The sequence below is a fragment of the Anas platyrhynchos genome, chromosome 3 (assembly GCF_047663525.1).
Source record: "Anas platyrhynchos isolate ZD024472 breed Pekin duck chromosome 3, IASCAAS_PekinDuck_T2T, whole genome shotgun sequence".
Taxonomy (NCBI): Eukaryota; Metazoa; Chordata; class Aves; order Anseriformes; family Anatidae; genus Anas; species Anas platyrhynchos.
In genome coordinates, this window is record NC_092589.1 from 105,146,743 (window position 1) to 105,164,617 (window position 17,875).

A 17,875-nucleotide genomic window follows, 5' to 3' on the forward strand; every position below is an offset into this window, starting at 1 on the left:
TTAAAGTTGTACTTTAATAAACTGGAATAGAGCTCGCAATTAATCATCAGCAGCCCTGTGCCTTCTGGACACATGGGCGAAGAGGCAGATTTAAAAGAAAAGGGTGTGCCTCTGAAATACTTCGTGGTAGTTCAATCCAGCTTAATCAATCGGCACTTACGCTCCAGCGGTGATGTTTACGAAGCTGACGAGCCACCAGAGTGCCTTGTCTTCAGTGGATGTAGCCGAGCTCTCTGGGGACAATCGCTTGGGGTCTGGTTCACACGAGCCCGAGGTGGAGCTGGCAGGTGGCTGAGGGGCAGGGTGTCTGCCGCAGCCCAGCAGTTCCCAACACCTCCTCTATCTGATTCTACCTCGCAGCTCCTTTCGGTAACCATTTGCTGAAAATGGCCAAGGAAAGCTCAGCTTTCTGATATGGGCCTTGTTGTACTTCTTCTGGGGGAAATTCAAGCCTCCAAGCAAGGTTAAAACCAAGTGCTTTTTTTTTTTTTTTAGATTGAAATTTTAAAACATCTATTGAGAAGATTTTGAATAGTTGACTAATTACTAGCTTAGACAAAAGCGTATCAGTTATTTCAAGACCTTGATGTGCCTTCCAAAGTGAATTCAGTCATTTCCCAGTTTGTGTATTATACTTTAACATGCTGGTTTGTTTTGTTTTGTTTTTTCCATCAAGAGTACAAATGTAGTCTTACTTTGAATTTCCTTAAATAATGCAACCTTTCTAGTGATTCCTTGGAGAAATATGACAGACGTCTAGTTTTCTTTGAAAGTTAGTCTCCAACAGAATTGGTATTTCGCTGTCTTTTCACTGCCTCAGTGTGTTTGCATCCTCAGTGTCATCTTAGTCTGCCACATACCTGTTTTCTTTTCAATTTTTTTTTTTTTTTATCATTTTCCAGACGGGAAGGAGAGATGTCTGACTTTCTCTTGAACCTCTTATGCTGAGCAAGGGCCCTGAGCCTGATTTAGCAAGAGAAGTGAGAATCAGCAAGGTTACATGCCTGTAAGCAATCCGAGTTCAATATATTGTCAATAGTGTGTTGTATGGGTAATTAAATCTTTCCTAGCCTATTATTTGCACGTCCCCTGGAACAATAGTGTGAAGGAGATTTGGGCAGGCTTCGTGCAGCGTTGCAGGCAATGCAATGAAAACTCACTGCTCACAACGTCCTGGGAAGCTCCAAAGTCTCTTCGCCTGACTGCTTAATGCTGGATTTTCTCCCTCTGTGGATGACTAAGATTTGCTGATGGGCCTGGAAAGTCATCGTAGGGTGTTTATGGAAAGCTGTCAGGAGGATGTTTTTGCAGGGCCAGCTGGGAGCAAAAGGGCTGGGACCCACAGACCTGCCAGGAAAGTCTTAAAGATGTGAAGTCCCTGGGTAGCTGTCTGCACCGTGGCTAATCCATCCCTTGGCTGTGGCAGGCTGAGTAAGACTTACGCTGCTTTAGAGGTGTAGAAGAGTCAGGGTAGCTTTGTTCAAGGAGCCTCATATTTTGATCCAAGAGTGCGAAGGGAATGCCAAGCTGTGGGGACAGGCAGAGATGAAAGCTTCCCTCAGCGCTGCGTGCGCTGAGGGCTGGCAGAGCGCGGGATGACGAATGCTGGTGTCCTCACGTGAGGTTGTGGCTGCCCTGGTCCGACTGCTCGTGGCGGCGTTTGGAGAGCCAGAACGCTCCTCCCCGCTCGCCAGCATCCACAGCCTGCCTCTGGCAGCAAAGCAGGTGGTTCAAAAAGAAATTACAAGCCAACAACTCTGACAGCCTCACGTGGCTGCTCCGTCCTGGAGAAGCATTCTGGATCCCATCCCAGACCTCCGTGTTGTCCCAGCAGTGGCTTTGCTCATCCAAAACTATATCGCAGTGCCCCAGCAGCCGAGGGCAACCTGGATGCTCATCGGCGCAGTGAGGTGTGCTGCTTCGGCACAAGACCGTGACAAAACATGTTGTTGACTGAAGGGAGGCTCGTCCCCGAGCTCCGCGGTGTTTGCAGCTCCTGGCTGGGCAGCTGAGCGCTGTCTGTGGCTGTGGAGCAAGCGGATTAGGCAGAGGACAGCGTGCAGGCAAAGAGCTGCACGCGCTGTTCTCTTGCTACATCGCTCTCACCCCGTATGGCAGGGTGTTTGTACAAAGGAGTTAAACCCAAAGGAAGTGCTTTATAGGGATGGGGAATGTTCGGTGAGACTGGCCAGCCAAAGGTTTTATTGCCAGTATAAAATTTGAGCCTTCAGGTTGACTTCTTTTTATGTGTAGGCTACTGCAAATTTGGTTCATTTATGTGGTAGGCATGTCAGAGCGGAGCTGCATCTCCTGGCCCCGAACAGTCTGCTTGCTGTGAATGGTTTCTGTGTTATCTTTAAGGCTAAATGCAGAATTAAAGGGGAAATCTGATTTTTAAGGAACGCTGGCAAGATTGCACATAGGGATATGGCTGAAAAGCCAACTGTTTCGCTTTCACTTTCCTCGTCTGTATTTCACGCTTTGAGCTTTCATTTATTTCTTGACTCCTTTTTCCCCATCCTTTTCCACCTTCCTTTTCCACAGCCACTTGTCTGCCTCTTCCTTTCCTTTGCGCCTGCTTTACCTCTCTTCCTTGTGAGCTCATGAACTTTCTGCCTGGGCTTTTCTCTTCCTTTTCATCCCTTTGACTCCTTTGGGTTACTTGTACAGAGTCAGTGGTTAGCTGTGGGCTGACATTTCCAGCTGTATCATCGGTGACCGCATGGCCTAATGCAGAAAAGAAGAGCTTACCTGGTGGGCTGTGCAGTGAAGCACAGAAGATTCGGTGCATCTTGCCTTGACTGCCTGCCGTGTTTTGCGAAATCAGAAATACTGTTACAAATTTGATGCAACTTGTTTGTTACACAGGTGTGAATGGCCGGTGCACCAAGATGATAATTATCACATACGAGCTTATAGAGCCTTATTTATTGGGTAAGTCCTAACAGAGGGTGATCCTCGTCCAGAACAATTCCCAATTTCTCTCAAGAGCGGTGTCAAAAGGCAAAAGGGAAACGGGTGAGCACGCTGAGACGGCGCTCAGCCAGATGGTTGCAAATGGTGTGTGGGGTTCTTTAGGTGTTTCGGGTGGGAACTCACTTAACAGGAAATGAATGCATGAGGAAGGGAAGGAGAGCACTGAAGGCAGGACAGAGGAAGAGGAAAAGGAAAAGGGGAGGAGAGCAGTGACACGGAGGTGAAAGGCCTGAGGGAGGGAAGCAGTTGGAGCGGACGCCAGTCAGCACAGGGCAAGGGAAGTCCTGCCAGAGCGCTGCCACACCAGGCTGGGATGGATTCGTGCCCAAACCAAAGCCCTCCTCAATCCCTTTGTGCTTCTTGCCTGATTTTATCCAGCGCTGATGCAACCGGGTCAGTGACATCACAGAAATCCACCTCCCGCTGGTGTTTCAGAGTCTAGATTGTGACCGGCAGATTAGTCAGTGGTGTCACAATCCCGTGTTTGTATCATTGTCTCCTGAACGTGGAAGTGATTGCCATGTCGATAACTACGTTTTCATCCGTGAATCAGGCTGTTAAGAAAAGCAGGCTCTTTTGCAGAGGCACCAGCCCTGATTTATTCGGAATAAGGCCTCGGCCAACTTTAGTGCAGTAGAAACGCCAAGCAGGGCGCATTGCGAAGATTTCAGCAATCGGGGTGCAGTGTGAGCAGGCGGCTGAACTTCAAGGCACACTGCCCCTGGGTCACTGAGAGCCACGGGGTAGGGCCGAATTTTAGTGTTAATGAAAAGTGTGCACATGTGCCAAAAAAGCAGCGATCGCGCGTGCACATCCCCGAGCTCTAAGAACAGGGAGCATCACAGACAAATAACAGTTGAGAATGTCAGCAGCTCTTTCCAATGCTTCTAATTCTGAGCTGGTTGTGTAATTTGTGTTGGAAACAAAGCCAGTTTTACTCGTTTGGAAAAATGTAATTTTCTGACATCTTAATTGATGATAGCACTTTTTCAGAAGTGCAAGCCGGTAAGAAATCACATCTTCTGTGCAATCCAGAACGAGATTTTAAAATGGGTTAAAAATACGGGATAGCTTTTACTGCATGCCATGAAGAACAATTCAAGTCAGTTCATTTCACGTAGTAGAGCGAGATCCTGCCCAGATAGCAATATTTATCTTCTGCCATCCTAGTGGCAGTGTTTGCAGACCCAAACAAAGCATTTTGTTTCTAGAACGCCAGTTGTAATCCAGTCGGAGGATATTAGGCAACTTCCAGAATTAGACCCTTAGTGAAAGTTTGTTCCCTTTGGTTTCATATTTCCCTCGGTTGGCTGCTTGAATTGTCCTTCTGTAATCTTGCATTGGAGTATGTCCTGCACAAATAGGGAAGAGATTTTGACCTAGAAGAGAGACCTCTCATTAGTCCACACGCTTTTAAATTACAGCAGTTATCTGCAGCATCTGGGCATGTGATAGAGAGCGTGGCTGCTGCATGGGGTTTGATTCAGCTTGTTACTTCAACAGGCGGCCTCCCACCCTTGTATTTCTCAAGGAGGAACTCAAGATTTGCTGATTTTTGTTGGCGTGCCCCCACTGGATGTACCCATGTCCTCATACCCACTGGCACCCCAAGGCTTCAGCAGCATCTCCTCCGAGGGCTGCGGTGTCCTTGGGGTCCACCGGAGCAGGGCAGTGGCGAATTGTTCTGTCTTTAAGGACTTTTCCTGTAAAAAAAAAAAAAAAAAAAAAAAAAAAAAAGATTTAGTGTGGAAAGTCGTGTGGAAAGTCGCGGGGGGGAGCGGGGCGAGAGGGAGGAGGGGAACCTGGCCCCAAGGTTTGGGGGCTGAGCCGCCGGGGAGCAGCACGGGGGAAAGGCGCTTTTTACCTCAGGAACAGCCTTCTTTAAATTTATTTACCTCAGGAACGGGCTTTTTATTTATTTATTTACCTCAGGATCGGCCCTTTAAATCTCAGGAGCAGCTTATTTACTTATTTATTTATCTATTTATTTATCTACTTATTTATTTATTTAATGTTCCTCTAGAATGAACTTTTTAACCTCAGGAACAGATTTTTATTTATTTATTTTCCTCAGGAACAGACTTTTTACCTGAGGAATGGCCTTTTTTTTTTTTTTTTTTTACCCCAGGAACGGCTTTTTATTTATTTATTTTCCTCGGAAACATTTTTTTTTTTTAACCTCAGGAACGGCCTTTTTTACCTCAAGAACGGCATGTTATTTATTTATTGTCCTCAGAAACTGACTTTTTAGGTCAAGAACGGCTTTTTATTTATTTATTTATTTTCCTCGGGAATGGACTTCTTACCTCAGGAACGGCCTTTTTTTTTTTTTTTTACCTCAGGAACGGCTCTTTATTTATTTATTTTCCTCAGGGACGAACCTTTTTACCTCGGGAATGGCTCTTTATTTATTTATTCTCCTCAGGAACGGACTTTTTACCCCAGGAACGTCCTTTTTTTAACCTCAAGAACGGCTTTTTATTTATTTATTTTCCTCAGGAACGTACTTTTTACTTCAGGAACGGCCTTTTTTTACCTCAGGAACGGCTTTTAATTTACTTATTTTCCTCGGGAACTGACTTTTTGCCTCAGGAACGTCCTTTTTTTAACTTCAAGAACGGCTTTTTATTATTTATTTTCCTCAGGAACTGACTTTTTACCTCAGGAACGTCCTTTTTTTACCTGAGGAACAGTTTTTATTTACTTGTTTTCCTCGGGAACTCACTTTTTACCTCAGGAACGGCTTTTTTACGTCAGGAACAGATTTTTTTTTTCTTTTTACCTCAGGAACTTTTTTTTCTTTTTTCCTTTTTTTTTTATTAAATCTCGGGAGCACCCCTGTCAGCGTGAGGACGCCCCCTCTCCTCACCTCCCCCCTCCCTCCCCTCAGCACCGAGCCCCTCTCACCCCCCTCACTGCCGCCGCCCGTCCCCTCCGCTCCCCTCAGCGCGGTCCCGCCCCCTCCCTCCCTTCCAGCCAATGAGGAGCCGCCGTCTCCTCCCCGCCGCCCTCGCTGGCCAATGGGAGGCTTCGATCGGCGCCCGTCCACCTGCGGCCGGCGGCGCCACCTGAGCGGGCGAGAAAAGCCGCCAGAACCCGTCGGTGCGGCGGGCTGCGCGCTGCTCCCTCCGCTCGCCCCCGCTCCCTCCCGACCCGCTGGGCCAGTTCTGCCGCCTCCTCCTCTAGACATGACCCAGGACTACGACAAGTGAGTGCTGCGAGTCCCCGTGGGGCGGGGAAAAAAAGAAAAAAAAAAAAAAAAAGGGGTGGGGGTGTGGGGGGGAGAAGCCCCTCAGGGGGTGCCCCCCCCCCCCCCCCCTCCATCTTAGGGCCGCGACCTGAGGCGGGGCGGCGCGAAATGGCGGCGGGGAGCCCCCGGCCGCCTCAGGGGGCTGAGGGGGGGGGGTGTGGGGGGGGACGGGGCAGCCCCGCGGCCGTCCCGCCCCCTTCCTCCTCCTTAAAGGCCGCCTGTGGGGTGTGCGCCCCCTCCACACGCGTCCCCAATGCCCGGCTGGGGGCTGTGAGCCGGCCCCATGGACTTCTACGAGGCGCACCCCGCCGGGAAGGTGGATTTCGGCAGGTAACGGGGCGGCCCCGCTTCGTCCCGTGGGTTCCTGTGGGGTCGGGGGGGATTTGGGGCTGTGAGAGGTCCCCTCCGCTGCCAGGCTTTGGGCTTCGCCTCAGCGGGTGCTGCTCCTCGCTGTGGCCGGGATGGGGAAACGGCGGAGAAGCCGGCGGCTGGAGGGTTCGTGGTGGCCAGCCCTGCTCCTGCTGCCCCCCTTCCTCCCTTCCTTCTGTCCCCCTCTGGCTCCTGGCATCGCAAGGATGGGTGAGAGGCACCGCACTCCGCTGCTTTCACCTCCCTTTTTCTCCCAAATGACCTGACTCGAGGAGTTACCCGCTTGTTGTGGATATTCCCGGTTCCTTTCATCGCGTTGTGTAAGAACAGGAGGATCCTTATTCACCCCTTGAGAGAATCCAGCTTTATCTCTCGCTGTGCGCTCCTTGCTGGGAGGTGGATGTCCCCCATACAACCTGTAATTCAGCACACGTGTGGCACTCCACACACAAATCCCCACAAAGACCTATAAAAGGGTTTGGTGGAGAGCTCGTCTCTTTTGTTATTTGCTTTTTTTTTTTTTTTTTTTTCCCAGCTACACAACGCTGTTTTATAGGTACAAAGTGCTCTTCTATATCCTGGGAACTCCCACTCGCTTAAGCCCCGCCGAGCTGTCCCCCTGGAGCTGCGGGGCTGCTTGTGTAAGCGATAAAGGACCGAGCGCATCGTTTGCAGGGTGCTCGGCAATCTTTGGGGGAGAAGGTGGTGATAAATGCAGGAGCGCTAAGCTGATTACAGTGATTAGAGCGTTTCACAACTTGGCGTTTCACAACTTTTTGTGTTCGTAGTGTATTTCAATCTCTGAATGCATCTGGGTGAATAACAGATGAAAAGAATCCTTATCTTCCGGGGAAGGGGTATGAAGGTGGTGAGGATGTGTTTTGGTGGGTTTTTGTTTGCTTTTTTTTCTTTTTTTTTAACAACCTGTTATCGATCTATTAAGGATTGGGGCTTGGATAATTTGAGGAAATCCAAATATCCCCTGTTCCACCCAGTCTAGCAAACTAATGTTGCGATTGCACTGGAAGGAAAACTATTTGAGCTAGTCTAAAAAGTCAGATTAAAAAAATGTTTTCTTGAGCTGACTTTAAAGATGAAGCACGTGTCTTACAAACAGGACATGAATTTGTCAAGGTGTCTAAGCTGGTAGGGCTCTGTGGTTGTCCTGCTTTCAGTTATGGGCTGAAAGTCCACGTTTTGTCCCTTTCTCCTTCGCAGCAGTAGCAGAATGTTCAGAGCAGACGCAGTTTCTCAATGCACTACATCATCAAGGAAATAACCAAGGTTTTGTCTCTTTCCCAGTTCTAACTTGTCATTGACTCAAGCTGGGCTCACATCTCCTCAGCAGTCACCAGACAGCAAATCTTTTGGTGTTTTAATGTGGGCTTGGAGAGCACGGGCACCTTCTGAGGGCTCTGGGAGAAAGATGTTTTGTCGGTTCACACTTTCTAGTTCCACATGGAAACTTGAGCAGGTTGCGGCTCGCTACCATTACGCAGGATGTGCTGGAGGTTTTGTAGGTGGTAGGCCAGCAAGCACGTATAACTTCTGGGCTGGATTCAGAGCCTTAGCAGGTCTGGGGTGCTCTTCAACGGCCCTGTGATTGTATATGGGCTGGTGTAATCCCGCTGAGTTTGCTGACGTTAATCCCGATTTACACTGAGCACGGGTGAGATCAGAATTAGGTTTCTGGGCTTTTTGTGTTGACTAATCCTTGCAGCGCACTGAATCAGAACTTGAACCCTGTGAAACTGGGGCAGCTAACTTGAAAGAACTTCAGGAATGTTTTTCACGACTTCTAACAGGTGCTTTTTTCCTTTTTCTTTTTTTTTTTTATGCTTCAAGTAAAAGACCCGTGCTGGTTCTTCAGAATGACTCTCTCTACTCCCAGAGACGTCCGTACACCAGCGAAGATGAAGCCTGGAAATCCTTTCTTGAAAATCCCCTTACGGCAGCTACCAAAGCTATGATGAGCATCAACGGCGACGAGGACAGCGCGGCTGCCCTCGGACTGCTGTACGATTACTACAAGGTAGATTGGCGTGGGCGTGCTTCTGGCAGCCCCTGGAGCTTTTATTCCACCGGTAGAAAAAGCATCGGTTACTTGATGACAAAGAGTCGTGGCATGGATTTTGCTGAAGCCATGAATTTATCGCGAGGACTTTAAAATATAGGGCTTTAAAAAAAAAATCCACAAATTTCTCCTGAAAGATGGTTAATTTTTAGCTCAGTAAAATAAGACCTGGATCTTGCTGTGATGGTTAAAAAAATCCAGTAGCACTTTACTCTGCCTCTGCAGAACCCAGAGTCGTTAAATAGTCTCGATGAATGAAACTTTGGAGCGTGTCCATGTCTGAATGCAGATCTGCATTTCCTTTTGCTCGTGTGATCCCCGTTCTGGTGGGGCCGCTGGTTTTTGTGCTGCCGTGAAGCTACAAAGGCAGAATTTTTGCTTGTGGGTGGGGGATTGTCAGCCAGGAGGAGTTGGTGCCTGCTTCCCTCTAACCTTCAGCGAGCTGTTAACGTGTTCATCCCTTGGCAGCTCTGTTTGTCTCCCCTTAGCATTCGAGGTCTTCTCAGAGACATTTACCTTCCTAAATGCCGCCGGGTGAGCTGAACCCAAGCAGATAACATTCTGAGCTGCACGGAGTACATTTCATTGAGTTTTCTTCTCTAAATACGGGAAGCCCAAGCCAGGCTGGCTTCCTTCACCCCAGTGTTCGAGTCAGTGGAGGCCTGCAGACACTTGTAGGCAGGGAGGTGTCGTGCTTCTGTTGGAGTGGCTGGAGCTGCCTGGTTTTTCCTTGCTGAGCAGGCAGGGAGCTTGGCTCTGGGGGCTGGCATTTTGGCTAGTGCCTTTCAACAGCACTGAGTGCAGTTGCTAGCCTCAGTATGCTCCTCAAACCCTAGCAGAGGTGGCATTGGGCATACAAAATCTTTGCCTTTTTTTTTTGATTTGAACACATCTTATGTATCAAAATATTCTTGTAATGCTTTCTGTGGAGCTTAGCGCTCCACGCATGCAACAAAATGCCACAAATTCACTGGTGGGAGTGTTATTTGGCTAGTTTTTTGAAAGTATTGCCTTTTGTGCCTGCACTTGCTGCCCTTTTGGGTAGCAATAAATCACGTTCACCAGAACAATTTTAACCCACAGAATCAGTTTTGATTTCTAAATGTGTGGATTACAAAGAGAACGGCGATGTCGATCCTTCATGCTCGGCAAAGCAGAAGGGATTTGCTGTACGTTACCGTCTAATTCAGGGTTTCCTCGTGTTTGTGTATCAGTAGGTGGGTAGGAAATTTGGTGGAAAAACAGGTATTCAGCACACTTGTGAGGCAGGACGGTTAGGGCTGAAAGATTTATTGGAGGCTGCGATGAAGTAATGTCAGAGGGACAGCGTCTCGGCATTCGCAATACGCCCCCTCTCCCTTTGCAATATTAAAAGCAGTGATGAGATCACCTTTGAATATTTTATATTTAAAAAAAATACACTTGAAGACTCTTTTGTTTGATTAATGGGCTACCCTGATCCTTCGGCTGTTGCTAGCAGGCTCTGAGAGAAGTTAAATTTTCAGTCAAAATGTGGATTGTGCAGCTGTGTTGGGCTTTGGGGGTCTTCAGATAGAGATTTTTCAGAGTTCTGGTGGCTGTGGAAAATCCATTTCTGGGGTTTTTGGAGTCCTCGTGTTAGGTGGAACAGACAGGATTCAGGCTTTAGTCAGGGGCTATTAAGAGAAATATGCTTCTCATGCAGCTACGTCGTCAGCATCAGAGCTAATTAGCGGCGCAGCGGTGATTACTTGCCTTGCACTTGAGCTGGCAAATGCAAGCAGTGTCTGAGTGCACCTGTGGAGCAAAGGGAAGTGCTGGGAGTCGGTTCCTCCTCGCACAGGAATATTTTGGCTTTAATCCTTCAGGTGGCACGCGGGGTCCAAGTGTTTGAGCACTGTTTGAGCCTGGTGCCTCCACTCCTCTGGTCTCTGAGGAGAACTTAAAGCCTTGAGCGGCCTCAGAGAGCTTAATGTGAGCAGAGAGGGGGAAGAGCTGTAATGGCTGTGTTTGAAGGGCCAATTTTTTGTGTGGATGGGAGGAGGAATGCAATGACAGCGTGTGTTGTGTTTCCCAGGTGCCAAGGGAGAGGAGATCTTCAACAGCTAAACCAGAGGTAGAACATCCTGACCAAGATCATAGCAAAAGGTATTAGCTCTTGTTGTCGTGTCTGCTTCTCTCCCTTTGCTCTTAGACCACCAAAGCTGCTGAAAGGGAACTTTGCTGCTCCGGGAACAGGGCAGGGACTGGGCTGTGCTGTGGAGAGCTGAGGCCCAAACTGCTGCTTATTGCTGTCCATTCTGCTTTCTGTCTGCTTGTGTGATACAGTCAGCTTGGCAGAAGCTGCTTCCTTTAACATTCAGTGAAGGCTTTCCTTCCCAAGGCTCGCAGAGGTCTTTTTTCCTTTTTTTTGCATGCAGTTATCTTGGTTCTTCACCGCTGAGTTTGGTCTCAGGCACCAGCAGCATTGCTCCCTCACACATGGGCTGCGGGGTAGGGACCGTTCTTGGCCTTCTTTTGTATCCTCTGGAACTTCTTTATTTCTTCTTCCTCTTCCTGCCCTCCCTCTCTTGTGCCCACTGCCCAAAGCAGGCAAAGATACTGATTAAACAAATATTATGAGCAATAGGTTCATTCAAGACAGGCTTCCACTCCCACCATCCTCTTCCTTTGCCCCGATTAGCAGATTAAAATGTCTTGAGGACCTGAGGTGAGGTTTTGTGGGCTGCTCGGATGACTTCTGGTTGAGGAGAGCAGCCTGGCTCCTCGCCATGTGTTTCCACTGCTCCCCTGGCACCAGCTGTGGTCTTCCTCTGACCCACAACCTAGCAGGACAAAAAGCAGATTGGTTTTCTGCCAGTGGAACAAGTTGAACTGGCTCCCCAGGGGGATGGCAGCATCCGAATTGGTGCAGAGCAGAGGGCAGCACCACGCTGTCGGGAGGGAGAAAGGAAGGGAGGGCAGGCTCCGAGCGGCTGCTGGCTCTGAGGTCAGCCCGGCCGCAGGTGTCGGTGTCATCCTGGCAGAAATGGGCGTGGTGGGGTGGGGTGGGGAGTGTGAAGCTATGCAAACCATCCCAGGGAGTCTCACTGGGGGTTTTCTCGGGGGATGTGCACGAAGGAGGGCTCTGATTTCCCCGGGAGCTCTTCCTGGGTGGCAGGCTTGTAGGGCAGAGGAACGGCGACCTCGTTCCCGATGCCCCTCTGGCCACCAGGCAGCAGTTTGGTGCAGCCTAGCGTGAGCCTGCATGTGGTGAGAGGAGCATCACAGCGCTTGGTTTTGGATCGCTGTTTTCCAGGCAGTGAGAATCGGGGCTGTGAACCCTCACCCTTTGCTCCAGGGTAATTCATCTCCAAGGTGGAGTTATTAGCAGTGGGTGAGTGGTTTTTCTTTTTTTTTAATGAGTTTTCTCAGCTTTTCAGGTTAGAGTAGAGCCGTTCTTCACAGACACTAGAGTTGGTATCAGTTGTCCTTGTCCTAAAGGCTGAAAAGCAGTTCTTGTTTAACGAGAAAATGAAAAGTTCTGTTTATTTACTTTTTCCCTTGCCTTTTGAAGGAACAACATCCCGAATGTGACGGAGCAATCGCTTATTTCCGCCGGGGAAAACAGAGTCCAGGTCCTGAAGAATGTGCCGTTCAACATCGTCCTCCCGCACACGCCCCAGATGGGCATGGACAAGAGGGGCCACCTCACCACCCCTGACACCACTGTCACCGTCTCCATCGCCACCATGCCCACCCACTCCATCAAAACGGAGACCCAGCCCCATGGCTTCGCCGTGGGCATCCCTCCGAGCGTCTACCACCCCGAGCCCCCCGAGCGGGTGGTGGTCTTTGACAGGAACCTCAACCCTGACCAGTTCAGCTCCAACACCCAGCCGCAGAACTCCCAGAGACGGACGCCGGACTCAACCTTCTCTGAGACCTTCAAGGAAGGCGTGCAAGAGGTACAAAAAAAAAGACATACTCCGTGTGCGTTTGTCTTAATGATATGCACTGAAAATGGCAGTAACCGTGGTTTTATTTATTTTAAAGCCACACATTAAGGAACTGTGTAGCTGCTCCCTGTCTCTGAGATTTGGGGAAGCTTTAAAATGTTGCCATATGTTGACTCAGAAGGCTTGTGAGATGTTGTGCTTAGTTGACACCCAAAAGTTTAGGATTAAAAACCTGCTCTGGTGTCCTGTGGGTACAGACCAAAAATCAGCTCTTATCTGATGATCAGTTTGCCCGCCAGAAGTTCTGTGGCAACAGGTATCTGTTTAATCTTGACTTTTCTTGTTGCTGCCGTGTTAATTGTTGTGTTTTGTTTTGTGTCTGCACCAGGTTTTCTTCCCTGCTGAACTGAACCTCCGGATGACCAACATGAATTCAGAAGATTATGTTTTTGACAGTATTTCTGGGTAATGCTTTAATGTCCCCGTTGGCCTTTACTCTCTTCTTCTCTTAGAGTTGGTTTTCCTGTGAGGAAGCGGTGCAGCTCGCTCCCTTCTGCCCTGAGTCTCTGTCAGGCTCTGGGTGTGAAAAGCAGCACCAGCAGCTTATTAGCTTGTGAATTTAATTGAATTGCTAATAGCTAATGGATAGCTTTCTGTTCCATGAGAGCAGCTTGCTGCTCTATGATGGAACAGAGAGCTTCCAGGCCGGCCTGCTGCTGTGACTTGGAATTTAGCTTGCCAAGAACCTCTCTGAAATCTTCATTCATGAAGGGAATAGTTTTAAAAAGGGGCTCGTCCTGTTTTCCAACTTCCTCGCCTGTTGATGGCTCTGTGAGTCAACTAACGACTTTGGAATTTCTCCAAATTAAATGTAAAACATTTAATCAGCTTTCCAGGAAAATGCCTTAGCAATCGCTGTCCTCTTGGCTTCACAGGAACAACTTTGAGTACACCCTGGAGGCCTCCAAGTCTCTGCGACAGAAGCCGGGGGACAGCACGATGACTTACCTGAACAAAGGCCAGTTCTACCCCATCACACTGAAAGAAGTGAGCAGCAGCGAAGGAATCCATCACCCCATCAGCAAAGTGCGAGTAAGTGGCAGCTTTTGGGGTTTCTTGGGAGGGAGGGCATGCATCTTGGTAGCTTAAGCTATCCAAAAACAAATCCCAACTGGAGAATCAGCACACTGGGCAGCTTTTACCCGCTCTGTCACCTCAGTGCTCGCTCTTCCACTGTCCACCTCCTTCCAGACCAACCCCTCCTGGCTCTTCCTGCTAGGAAGCGGTGTCAGCACTTGCGTGCAGGTGATGCAACCCCTGCAATGAGCGGAAAACCCAACACCGAGGAGGACTTCCAAGACAAACGTACTCCACGGCCTTTTCTTTCTCCTCTTTGCGTTGGGTTTTCTTTAATCTTCTGCCCTCCCCCTCTCCTTTCAGAGCGTCATCATGGTGGTGTTTGCTGAAGACAAAACAAGAGAAGATCAGCTCAGGCACTGGAAATACTGGCACTCGAGACAGCACACAGCCAAACAAAGATGCATTGACATAGGTAAAGGAACACTCTTCTTGCTGATGTCAAACTCCAGCCTAATTCCTTGGCACGGTTTGGCTTTCTGCTAAAGCTTTGTTATTTTAAGCAACCTTTGGATGACGCTTTCAACTCTCCATAGCTCTGCTGAAAGACTGGAGAGAGCTGCTGATTGTTTCGAGCTGGTGTAATTTTTAGCACCCTGTAGAGGGTTTATTTGGAGGGGTTTATTTCGTTCAGGAGCAGGCTGAGTTCAGAGCCCTGCGTTGGGAGATGGAATTTGGAGACAGTCATTACAGGTGCTTTGGCCTGTCTTGGTGGCTGTAGCTAAATTGCAGCCCACGGTCTCTGCAGCAGTCTTAAATACCGTGTATTTAATGATTTCTTCAAATCCTTGTGGAAATACCTCGATGCTAGTGATCCTCCTTCCCCCAGCTCTGCTCACAGCTGCCTTTTGGTGCCCGGCAAAAAAAGAAAACACTGCAAATTTTCACTCGCTTCTAGACAAGGCAGTGGCTGGCTGGCGTCCAGCCTCCTCTGGCTGAAGGCTGGCTTGTGCTCCTCGCCTTCCTTCTGCGAATAAAAGCAGGGATTAATCACTTGGCACTTGGAGCAGACGCGCATGCAAATCTCTGTTAGTGAAGGAGTTTTACTGCGAGCTTGTTCCTCTGCCATCCGGAGCAGAGTTTCCCGTACGCAGCAGGTTGTGGCATGGGGCGTGCAGTGTCTGATGTCTGCTTTTCCTCTAGGAGAAGCACTAGGGATCTCCTGGGAGCCCCCTATTTTGCCCCTCCCTCCTGTTTTTTTTTTTGCTTTGTGTGTGTGCTTGGTATGAGAGCTATTTGCAGCCTTTTTAATGATCCCTTTTTAAATACAGTTCAGCTTCCTTTGCCCCCAAGGGGTTGCTGAGGAGTTGCAGTTTCTAGCTGCTGTGTGTGTGAATTAAGAGCTCCTCCGGACGGTATCGCCTCTCCCTCTCCCTCACGCCTCTCCTTTCTAACAGCTGACTACAAGGAGAGCTTCAACACCATCAGCAACATCGAGGAGATCGCCTACAACGCCATTTCCTTCACCTGGGACATCAACGAGGAGGCCAAGGTGTGTGAGCACGCTCAGGCTGCCCGTCCTTTCGGGGGGGAAGGGAAGGGCGTGTGGCCTTACCCGGTGATTAGCGTGTAACGAGTTTGTTTACGCTCTGCTGTGAGGCAAAACCTCCTGGCTGTTTCTTCAGAGGCTTTGGATGCGCAACTGCTTTCGGGTTCTTGGCTGAATCGTCTTCCCTGAGAGATGGGCGCTGGCAGAAGGAAGCGCCGAGGGTTTCCAGGGGAGATGAGGCGGTGCTGAGCGCAGCGGGGCTTGGCAGTTAGCACAGCCCCTTGGCAGGAGCCAGGGGGACAATTTTTGAGGAGTTAAGGTTGGGACGAGGGGCTCGTCCTCAGGAGAAGGGGGAGCAGCTGCTGCTGTTGAGCTACCCAAACAGTGCTGCTGAACCCGCAGGTGCCAACGCACGGTGACCTATTTCCAGCTCCAGCAGCCTCCCAGTGAACTCCCTTCTGATCTCGCTGCAGAGAGCTGCCTTGCAGCGTGCCTGCAGTGAGCCGGGTATGGATTTGGGTACCAGGCTTCCCGCTGGCTGTCCTGAGGAAAGCAATCCCTTCCCACCCGCTGAGCCCAGCCATTTTTCTCCCAATTTCCTCTCTCAGGGTAGTCTCAGCAAGCCAAGAGGCACTGAGCAGATCCAGATAGAGGACGTGGTGAATTTTTAGCACCAAAAACGCTGTGCAACACCTCCCCTGCGCCATCCTTGGCACGTCCAGGTGGAGATGCTGGTTGTAGCGGGGCCAGCAGCATTCATCTAGGTGAACCGAAGTGTTCAAACAGGTTCCTCAGCAGGGAACTGATGCACTTGATCTGCGTGAACCTGGTGCCAGGTGGTCATCGCCCAGGTGCTCCGCAGACCCCTGAACGTTCAGGTCTTGCAGGCCCGCAGGGAAATTGCCCGTGGCAGTTTGGAGATGTCTCAGGACACCCCTGGGGCTGTATTTCAGCTCGCGGGGTGAGGTGGTGCAGGGAGATGTGACCCAGACTGGTTTTGTAGCTACAGAAGGCGAGTTTGTCTCCAGACTTTCACTCCTAGTGTGCAAGATCAGTGTGCTTTGAAGGCACTGTGACTCCAGGAGCCAAACGCTTGTGCTCTTGGTGTCAGGATCGCATTAAGACCAAAATACCGTGGATTTGGAGTGTTCAAAGAACTCTCATTTGTAACAAACCCTCTGTGTTTTAAATGTCTATTCAACTTCTTTATTTTTTGCCCCCGAGTGGATGCGTTCTGTCAGTGGTTGGGTTTCTCAGCCGAGCTGCTGCTCTTTCCCAACTCCTGTGATCTTATCAGGAGATGCCTGAGCCAATTTCAACAATTTTTATTGCACGGTTCGCTTACCTTGTGTGCACGCACTCTCTCCTCCCCCTCCATCTCCTTTTTTTTCCCCCCGAAGAATATTCTTGAAGAATACACAAAGAGCAGGGAGTGAGGAGAGCTGAACTCTTGTGGAAGACCTTCTGTAGCATCAGAAATAAATAATGTCTGGTCTTTAATAAGAGCAGCGTGGCATGGATGGTGCATTTAACCAGCCGGCAAGCCTTGCTGCTTAGAAACTTGTCTGATTCCCCTGGGATGCAGGACGTGGCAGCTCTGCTCAGAGCGACAGCGTGCTATGGAGTGCGCCAGGAGCACTTCACGTGTGCCAGGCTTTTCCCACTCTGGGATCAGTGCCTGTGGGTTTTGGAGCTGTTTTGTGCTTCTTTCTGGCAGCTCCTCTCTGCCCTCTTCTGTTCCTGGGAGACAACACAGGAATTGCTGGGAAAGTGGTGTGTTAAGAACTTGCTGGGCTTCCCGGGTGTGTTCAAGCCAGAAAAGGGCTCAGGACCTAAAGTGAGAGTGGCGAGGAGACACAGGTTTTGAGTGGGAAAGAGTAGGAGATGCTTCTGAGATTGGCAGGAGAGTGAAGAAAGGGTAGAAGGATGGAGAAGGAGGTGCTGTGGAGAAGGGAGGATGGCAAACTGGGAATAGAGCTGACGAATTGTGGAGCTGGGGATTTGGGAAAGTCAGCACGGCCGCTCGGGAGCAGCCCCAGCTGGGTGGGAGCGTGGCCTGCTGAGTCGGGCAGAGATGGGAGCTGATAGAGCCGCCTGCACGCGGCAGGGAACGCTGGAGTCACCCTCAGGCTGGCCGAGACTTCAAACAGTTTCCCACCCCGTCCTGGGCTTCTGCTGCGCTGGGCAGACGGTCGAGGCAGAATTGTTTCTTTTGGTAACAACTTTTGGGTGTCTGAAGACAAACTCATCATCTTCTGGTGCTTCATTAGGGCTGGGATGGAGCTTGCTGTGGAGGTGCCTGCCCCTCCTTGTTGACCAAGCGGGCTTGGCCGTCTTTAAAGTCTGTTGCTGAAGCTGGGGAAGAGGAATTCTTGTCCTTGCAGTGCTTTTTGTGTGAGTTGTCTCCACCTGGCAATGGGGAGAAGCATCTGTAGGCTCAGGGTGTGAGTTTTTTGGGACTGGGAGCCGTCTCCTCGGGGTCCATACAGCATGCCTGGTTCTCCTTCCCCTGGCTGCTATCTGTTAGAGGTCTCCTGATGGGAATTGTCACCAGGCGCGTGGTTGAGTGCGCGTTTCTTACCCGTCTTTCCTGCCAGTCCATGCTGGCTGTGGTCCTGTTACCTCTGCTGCTACCCGTTAGGCTGCGTGGAGCAAATTCTCTC

The 17,875-nt window shown here is 49.9% G+C and overlaps 1 protein-coding gene and 1 long non-coding RNA gene across 7 annotated transcripts in view; one reads left to right on the forward strand and one right to left on the reverse strand.

Moving 5' to 3' along the window:
• On the reverse strand, positions 1-7,258 carry LOC119716566 (uncharacterized). 2 transcript variants are annotated; one of them, XR_005264808.2, is made up of 2 exons: positions 6,875-7,258; positions 1-4,679 (listed from the first exon to the last, which is right to left on the reverse strand). It is a non-coding gene; the product is annotated as an uncharacterized lncRNA (long non-coding RNA). The 2 variants fall into 2 exon arrangements; XR_011808561.1 differs by lacking the exon at positions 6,875-7,258 and adding an exon at positions 5,702-5,891.
• GRHL1 (grainyhead like transcription factor 1) overlaps positions 6,029-17,875 on the forward strand; it is a 26,936-nt gene continuing 15,089 nt past the window's right edge. For 2 of the 5 annotated variants that reach the window (XM_027455217.3, XM_027455218.3), the window contains exons 1-8: positions 6,029-6,184; positions 8,441-8,627; positions 10,726-10,796; positions 12,205-12,595; positions 12,975-13,051; positions 13,522-13,678; positions 14,027-14,138; positions 15,121-15,215. In XM_027455217.3, the coding sequence (XP_027311018.1) occupies positions 6,165-6,184; positions 8,441-8,627; positions 10,726-10,796; positions 12,205-12,595; positions 12,975-13,051; positions 13,522-13,678; positions 14,027-14,138; positions 15,121-15,215 (1,110 nt within the window). In that variant the 5' untranslated portion in view covers positions 6,029-6,164. Of the gene's footprint in view, positions 6,185-6,397; positions 6,557-7,813; positions 7,880-8,440; positions 8,628-10,725; positions 10,797-12,204; positions 12,596-12,974; positions 13,052-13,521; positions 13,679-14,026; positions 14,139-15,120; positions 15,216-17,875 lie in introns of those variants that run through there. The other 3 variants (XM_027455219.3, XM_038177526.2, XM_027455220.3) reach the window with 2 other exon arrangements.